At 41.0% G+C, this 8,721-nt stretch overlaps 1 protein-coding gene across 1 annotated transcript in view; it reads left to right on the forward strand.

The window, feature by feature from the left end:
• WDR3 (WD repeat domain 3) overlaps nt 1-8,721 on the forward strand; it is a 33,733-nt gene that overhangs the window by 20,047 nt on the left and 4,965 nt on the right. The window contains exons 16-21 of the mRNA XM_007461628.1: nt 329-429; nt 649-760; nt 908-1,042; nt 1,329-1,379; nt 1,910-1,975; nt 8,631-8,721. The exon at nt 8,631-8,721 is cut by the window's right edge and continues 11 nt beyond it. Of these exons, the coding sequence (XP_007461690.1) occupies nt 329-429; nt 649-760; nt 908-1,042; nt 1,329-1,379; nt 1,910-1,975; nt 8,631-8,721 (556 nt within the window). The remainder of the gene's footprint in view (nt 1-328; nt 430-648; nt 761-907; nt 1,043-1,328; nt 1,380-1,909; nt 1,976-8,630) is intronic.

The following is an 8,721-nucleotide window of genomic DNA, read 5'->3' on the forward strand; positions in this document are numbered from 1 at the left end:
CTTTCCCTCTTCTCTCCCCCCAAACTCCATGACAAAGATTAGAGATTCTTTATTCTATCTATTGAACAAAGTAAACATAACCTACATTAAGGCACAACACTGTCCTGTAGCAGGACCAAAACATCTAAGCCATAGAGTTCTTGCTCACTTACAAGCTTTTTAAGTAGATCTGTAGGTAAAAGAGAGGATGTAGGTGCTCTTGGTAAAGAGATGAAATTAATTTTTTGGCATTAATGTTTTTGAAAGAAATGGGATACATGTTCTGGTTAGCTTTTCTCCAGTTAGAGTTTCAGATAGTCAAGTAATGTTTTACTTCTCTTCCTCCTAGGATGGAGCACTGATAGCAACTGGCTCTGCTGACAGGAATGTGAAGATCTGGGGTCTGGACTTTGGGGACTGCCACAAGTCTCTGTTTGCACATGATGACAGGTAGGTGTCATCTTTTCAAAGACCTCCCGTTGAGTCACCTGTAGGTATCATTTCCCGGGAGCATCTGTGTCTATTATTTAGTGTTCTCAGATAGTCAGAAATTAAAAATTCTAAAATATATATAGTCAGACACTCTAGAACTAGCTGTTCAAAAGCGTATAAGACTCTTTTGAATGACGAGGAATTTGATGACATTTGAGTGCTTCTCTCACTTTTCAGTGTGATGTACCTAAAGTTTGTACCCAAGTCTCACCTCTTCTTCACTGCTGGGAAAGACCATAACATTAAGCAGTGGGATGCAGACAAATTTGAACACATACAAACTCTGGAGGTAACCTCTTGCCTGCTTTGCTTGCTCAGTACTTAAGAACCTCTTTTAAGATCAAGTGTTGATTTCCCACTAATGTAAGCAGTTAGCGGTCTATGAATAAGGTATTCTTACTCAGGATTTTTGTTTTTTTGTCCTTTCTCTCCACAGGGGCATCACCAGGAAATATGGTGCTTGGCTGTAAGCCCCAGTGGGGACTATATTGTATCATCGTCCCATGACAAATCTCTGAGACTTTGGGAGAGAACAAGGGAGCCTCTTATTCTTGAGGAAGAAAGGGAGATGGTAAGGAGTTCAGCCTTGGTTACAAATGAGCTAGTGGGTGTCAGTATCTGACACGCTGTCTCAGCTCGAGTTTCCTGTCTAGTGCTGTCACACCTCAGTCAGTGCAAGTCCATTGAGCTCCAAAAGATGTTTCCAAGACTGCTGACACCACTTCGGCAGCCAAGCGGAGACAGAGATGCCATAAGGGGGTTGGATCGTGAAAGAAGCAGCTTCTCACTGTCTCATTTCACTTCACATAGGAGTCATGTTTTTTCTTTGAAATTAATTCATATCTATCTCTTGTCAGCAAAGGGAAGCAGAATATGAGGAGAGTGTGGCCAAAGAAGACCAACCAGTAGTAAGTAAATCTTTCGGGACCCTCAGACTGTGTCCTGTAATTATCTTATTGGAATTTACTGTAATTTCAAGAATTTCTAATGGGATTAGAATTGGGACTAGATGCCAAAGTCATCCACAGCTGATACGGGAAGGAATCTGTGTAGTCCTTCTTAATCCAGCTGTATATCCTGATTTTATGGGACAAATGATTGACCAGATTTGGTATTGAATGATTGTCGTTCTGGCTTTTTTTTTAAAGGAGGCTTCAGGCAGTTGTTTCACTGTAAATCAAAAATCAGAAAAAATTTGAGAAATTGGGCATTCTCTTTAAACGTGTGTTGTAGAGCAGGGTATTCTTCTGATAATGCATATAACACATTTAACATAGTGACTGGCACTTACTAAGTACTCAGTTAATGGTAGCAGATAACACCGTGTAACAGTCATCGTAACATAGTAATGTCTATTCTTTTCTGGATATAAGATTAATTTATTGGCTCTTTAACACCTGTCAATGAAATTGTTAAAGGATCTCTTTGTTCCTGGCAGGTTCCGGGAGAGACTCAAGGTGATAATTACTTTACTGGAAAGAAAACTATTGAAACGGTCAAAGCGGTAAGTTGATACTAGAATGCAGTATCTCAGTTTTAATTTTTTTTTATTTCCAAAAAGTATTTTATTAAAATCTAAAGAAAAACACAAAGGAAACAATTATAAGAAATAAAAACAGCATGAAATTGCCCTTTTTCTAGATTTGACCCTAAAATCACCAAATAAGTGTTAAGAGCTCCTATTCTAATCTCTTTACTTTATGGCAGTAGTTTTCAAAGTGGAGCCCCCAGACCAGAAGCATCAGCATCCCCTGAGAACTTGTTAGAAAAGGAAATTCCCAGGCCCTAGCCCAAACCTACTGAATGTGAATCACAGGGGTGGGGTGAACAATAAGTGGGGGTTTTTTGTTTGTTTACTTTTTTGATTATAGACTCTTTTTTTAAATTGAAGTGTAGTTGATTTACAATGTTGTGTTAATTTTTGCTGTACAGCAAAGTAATTCAGTTAGATATACATTCTTATAAATTCTTTTCCATTATGGTTTATCATAGGATACTGAATATAGTTCCCTGTGCTATACAGTAGGACCTTGATGTTTATCCATTCCATATATAATAGCTTACATCTGCTAACCCCAACCTCCTACTCCATCCCTCCCCCAAAGCAGCCACAAGTCTGTTCTCTATGTCCGTGAGTCTGTCTCTGTTTTGTAGATGGGTTCATTTGTGTCGTGTTTTAGATTCTACATATAAGTGATATCATTGGTATTTGTCTCTCTTTCTGACTTACTTCATTTAGTATGATCATCTCTAGTTGCATCCATGTTGCTGCAAATGGCATATTTTGTTCTTTTTTTATGGTTCAGTAGTATTCCATTGTACATTTGTACCACATCTTTATTTTGCTTAAACATCTTTATTGGAGTATAATTGCTTTACAGTGTTGTGTTAGTTTCTGCTGTATAACAAAGTGAATCAGCTATATGTATACATATATCCCCATATCCCCTCCCTCTTGCGTCTCCCTCCCACCCTCCCTATCCCACCCCTCTAGTGTACCACATCTTCTTTATCCATTCATCTGTTGATGGACATTTAGGTTGTTTCCATGTCTTGGCTATTGTGAATAGTGCTGCTATGAACATAAGGGTGCACGTATCTTTTTGAATTAGAGTTTTGTCTGGATATATGCCCAGGAGTGGGATTGATGGATCATATGGTAATTCTATTTTTAGTTTCTTGAGGAACCTCCATACTGTTTTGCATAGTGGCTGTACCAACTTACATTTCCACCAACAGTGTAAGAGGGTTCCCTTTTCTTCACATCCTCTCCAACGTTTGTTATTTGTAGAGTTACTTGTAGAGTTTTTAATGTGGCCATTCTGACCACTGTGAGGTAGTACCTCATTGTAGTTTTGACCTGTATTTCTCTAATAATTAGCAATGTTGAGCATCTTTTCATGTGCCTACTGGCCATCTGTATTTCTTTGGAGAAATGTCTGTTTAGGTCTTCTGCCCATTTTTCAGTTGGGTTGTTTGTTTTTTTGTTATAGAGTTGTATGAGCTGTTTGTATGTTTTGGAAATTAAGTCCTTGTCAGTCACATCGTTCACAAATATTTTCTCCCATTCTGTAGGTTGTTTTTTCATTTTTTTTAATGGTTTCCTTTGCTGTGCAGAAGCTTGTAAGTTTGATTATGTCCCATTTAATTATTTTTGTTTTTATTTCTGTTGCCTTGGGAGATTGACCTAAGAAAACATTGGTACTATCTATGTCAGAGAATGTTTTGTCTATAATCTCTTCTGGGAGTTTTATGGTGTCATGCCTTATGTTTAAGTCTTTAAGCCATTTTGAGTTTATTTCTGTGTATGGTGAGAGGGTGTGTTCTAACTTCATCAATTTACATGCAGCTGTCCAGCTTTCCCAACACCACTTGCTGAAGAGACTGTCTTTTTCCCATTGTATGTTCTTGCCTCCTTTGTTGAAGGTTACTTGACATTAGGTGTGTGGGTTTATTTCTGAGCTCTCTATTCTGTTCCATTGATCCATGTGTCTGTTTTTGTGCCAATACCATGTTGTTTTGATTACTGTAGCTTTGTGGTATTGTCTGAAGTCTGGGAGGGTTATGCCTCCTGCTTTGTTTGTTTTCTTCAGGATTGCTTTGGCAATTCTGGGTCTTTTATGGTTCCATATAAATTTTAGGATTATTTGTTCTAGTTCTGTGAAAAATGTCATGGGTAATTTGATAGGGATCGCATTAAATCTGTAAATTGCCTTGGGTAGTATGCCCATTTTAACAGTATACTTCCAGTCCAAGAACATGGGATGGGATATCTTTCCATTTCTTTTTTTAAAAAATAAATAAATAAATTTATTTATTTATTTCTGCCTGCATTAGGTCTTCATTGCTGCATGCAGGCTTTCTCTAGTTGTGGCGAGTGGGGGCTACTCTATGTTGCAGTACATGGGCTCTAGGCGCGCAGGCTGCAGTAGTTGTGGCACGTGGGCTCAGTAGTTGTGGCTGGCAGGCTCTAGAGCGTGGGCTCAGTAGTTGTGGCACATAGGCTTAGTTGCTCCACGGCATGTGGGATCTTCCTGGACCAGGGCTCGAACCCGTGTGCCCTGTGTTGGCAGACAGATTCTTAACCACTGTGCCACCAGGGAAGTCCCTATCTTTCCATTTTGTTGAATCATCTTCAATTTTCTTTATTAAGGTTTTATAGTTCTCAGTGTATAAGTCTTTCACTTTCTTGGTCAGGTCTATTGCTAAGTATTTTAGTTTTGGGTTGCGATTTTGAAAGGTATTTTGGTTTTTTTGGATGTAATGTCCTGAAAATATCAATTAAGTCTAACTGTTCTATTGTGTAATTTAAGATCTCTGTTGCCTTGATTTTCTGTCTAGAAGATCAGTCCATTGATGTGAGTAGGGTTTTAAAGACTCTTACTATTGTATTGTCAGTTTTTCCCTGTATGTATATTAGTATTTTCTTTTTTCTTTTTTTTTTTTGCGGTATGCGGGCCTCTCACTGTTGTGGCCTCTCCCACTGCGGAGCATAGGCTCCGGACACACAGACTCAGTGGCCGTGACTCACGGGCCCAGCCGCTCCGCGGCATGCGGGATCTTCCCGGACTGGGACACGAACCCGTGTCCCCTGCATCGGCAGGCGGACTCTCAACCACTGCGCCACCAGGGAAGCCCTAGTATTTTCTTTTTATTTCAATTAATTTATTTTTATTTTTGGCTGTGTTGGGTCTTCGTTGCTGCATGTGGGCTTTCTCTAGTGGCAGCGAGTGGGGGCTACTCTTTGTTGCAGTGCGTGGGCTTCTCATTGCGGTAGCTTCTCTTTGTTGTGGAGCACGGGCTCTAGGTGCACAGGATTTAGTAGTTGTGGCACGTAGGCTCAGTAGTTGTGGTTCGCGGGCTCTAGAGCGCAGGCTCAGTAGTGGCACATGGTCTTAGTTGCTCCATGACATGTGGGATCTTCCCGGACCAGGGCTCGAACTTGTGTCCCCTGCATTGGCAAGTGGACTCTTAACCACTGCGTTACCAGGGAAGTCCCTGTATATTAGTATTTGTTTTATGTATTTGGGTGCTCCTATATTGGGTGCATACGTGTTGATGAGTGTAAACTCCTCTTCTTGTATTGATCCTTTTATTATTATATAGTGTCCTTCTTTATGGGCTTTGTTTTAAAGTCTGTTTTGTCCAATATGAGTATTGCAACCCCAGCTTTCTTGTCATTTCTGTTTGCATATCTTTTTACATTCCCTCCCTTTCAGTATTTCGTCTTTGTCCCTTTTTCGTTGTTTTTCCTTTTGTGGGTTGATGATTTTCTTTTATATTATGTTCTTTTCTTTTTGGTTTCTGTGACTCTATTGTATGTTTTTCATTTGTAGTTATCCTGTTTCTCAAGTATGTTAACCCCATCCTATATCTACTTGCCTCAGACTGGTAGTCATATAGGCTCAAACACATTCTAGGAAATGAAAAACAGAAAAATCTACCTTTTCTTACTCTCCTCACCCACAATTTTATGATTTTGATGTCCTGTTTACATCTTCACGTTCATGCTTTTGCTATTCATTGTGGTATCATCACATTCACAAAAATTTTATTTATTTTTTTAATCTGTGTACTGGCTTATTTGTGTGAGTTGCTTTCCAATTGTGAATTTTCTCTTTCCTATATATTCTTCCTACTTTTCTGCTTAGAGAGGACCTTTCAATATTTGCTTCAGGATAGGCTTAGTATTGCTCTATTCTTTTAGTTTTTGCTTGTCTGAGAAATTCTTTATCCCTCCTTCTATTCTAAATGATAATCTTGCTGACTAGAGTATCCTCGGATGCACATTCTTCCCTTTCAGGACTTCGCATATATCTTGCCACTGCCTTCTGGCCTGTAGTGTTTCTGTAGAGAAATCTGCTGATAGCCTTATGGGGGTTCCCTTGTAATTAACTTTTTTTCTTGCTGCCTTGAGAATCCTCTCTTCATCTTTAACTTGTGCCTTTTTTATTATAATATGTCTTGGTGTAGGTTTGGGTTTACCTTGTTTGGGACCCTCTGTGCTTCCTGTACCTGCTTTATCTGTTTCCTTCTTTAGGTTTGGGAAGTTTTCGGCCATAATTTTTCAAATACAGTTTCAATCCCCTTTTCTCTTCCCCTTCTGGAATCCCAATTATCTGTAGATTGGTACACTTTATATTATCCCATAGCTCTCTTATATTGCTTTCATTTTTTCTCATTTGGCTTTCTGTCTGCTGTCCTGATGGGTGATTTCCATCATTCTATCTTCCAGGTCACTTACTCGTTCTGCATTATTTATTCTGCTGTTCATTGCCTGTAGTTCAGTTTTTGTCTTGACAAATGAGTTTTCTAATTTTTCTTGGTTCCTCTTTACTGTTTCTAGTTCCTTTTCATAGTACTCTGCATTTCTGTTGATAGCTTTTCTTAATTCCTTCAGTATTTTCATTATCTCCTTTTTGAAATCAGTGTCTATTAGACTGAAGAGGTCTATCTGTTGTGGTCTTGGAGGGCTGTTTTTATGTGGGAGCCTCCCTGTGTAGCCTGAGTGGGTTTAATGTTTTTGGTGCAAGGGCTGATTTTCGTATGGATGCCTGTTGCCTCTTTTCTCAGCGTGTGCTGGCCATTATCCCCTTAATAGAGGGTGTGCAGATGCAGTGGCTGGTGCCTGGTCGTGGGGTTCTCAGCGGCAGTGGTGGCTCATGTGTGCCCCCGGAGCACATGATGGGAGCAGAGGCAGCTCATGATCACTCCTGGAGCTCACGTAGGCAGTGTCCTGCAGCCTGAGAGCTCGCTCAGGGAAAACGGCTGCAGGGTGGCTCCCGTGCCTCCCCTCGCACACTGCCCACACAACAGCACCTCTCCAAAGCCCAAGTTTCCACACGCAGCCCTTGCCCGTACTGGCAGACGTGCATCTCAGGCTGGGGAGTGTAGAGCGGTTGCACTGACCCTCTGTGTAGGTCTCTATTCTAGCTGCTGCAGATCGGTTGCTGTTTTCTCCTCCAAGGCTCTGAAGCTCTCCCTCTGTCCTGGCTGATCTCCCTGCCGGTGAGGGCACTTCCCAGGGTGCAGGAACCTTTCTTGTTTCACAGCTCCCTGCCTGAGGCGCAGGTCCTGACCCAAATACTTCCTTACTTTTTTTTCTTTTTTTTTTTTTTTTTTTTTTTTTTTTTTTTTTTACTTTTGTCCTACCTGGTTACGTGGAGATTTTCTTTGCCCTTTCAGGGGTCTGAGGTCTGCCAGCATTCAGTAGACATTCTGTGAGAGCTGTTCGACATGTAGATATATTTTTGATGTATTTGTGGGAGGAGGTGAGCTTCACGTCCTTCTACTCTGCCATCTTGATCGCTCTCCTGTATCTCATTTTTAAATAGGATTCCAACCAGATAGGCCTTTTGTGGCAGAAAGTTGATGAAATTTACAGATGAAGATCATAACCTCTGTTTTCCTCCCTTGTAACCAAGGACAGAAGTAGTGCTGAATCTGTTGGATCAGTGCCTGGTTTCTAGAAAGGAAGGTTTGATCTCCTGAAAGTGGCACCTCTTAGGTGTTCCTGGGAGTTGCCCTACTCAGTGTGTCCACTTGTAGTCTCACCTGAATCCATGACCCAGTCTCCTTGTAAATTAAAAAAGAAAAATCAGGGACTTCCCTCTGGCGCAGTGGTTAAGAATCTGCCTGCCATCGTAGGGGACACGGGTTCAATCCCTGGTCTGGGAAGATCCCACATGCTATGGAGCAACTAAGCCCATGCACCATGACTACTGAGCCTGCGCTCTAGAGCCCACGAGCCATAGCTACTGAACCCATGTGCTGCAACTACTGAAGCCTGCATGCTCTAGCCTGCATGCTGCGACTACTGACCCCACATACCTAGAGCCTGTGCTCCGCAACAAGAGAAGGCACCGCAATGAGAAGCTTGCGTACCACAACGAAGAGTAGCCCCCACTCACCGCAACCAGAGAAAGCCTGTGCGCAGCAACAAAGACCTAATGCAGCCAAAAATAAGTAAAATTTTAAAAAAATAAATAAATAAAACCCGAAGACATCTTTGAATGCTCTTTGGCACACTATTGGCACATCTTTATTAAACTGATTCAAGCAATTTCATTTGGTAACTTTTCGTCAGGCCTTCCATTTGCAGTGTTGTGGGATGGTGAGTTTGTTGTGATGACTTCTGTCCTTTGCCATCATCTGTGTAGGCTGAGAGGATCATGGAGGCTATTGAGCTATACAGAGAAGAAACTGCAAAAATGAGAGAACACAAAGCCATTTGTAAAGCTGCAGGGAAAG

Source organism: Lipotes vexillifer, unplaced genomic scaffold (assembly GCF_000442215.2).
Source record: "Lipotes vexillifer unplaced genomic scaffold, Lipotes_vexillifer_v1.1 scaffold858, whole genome shotgun sequence".
Lineage (NCBI taxonomy): Eukaryota > Metazoa > Chordata > Mammalia > Artiodactyla > Lipotidae > Lipotes > Lipotes vexillifer.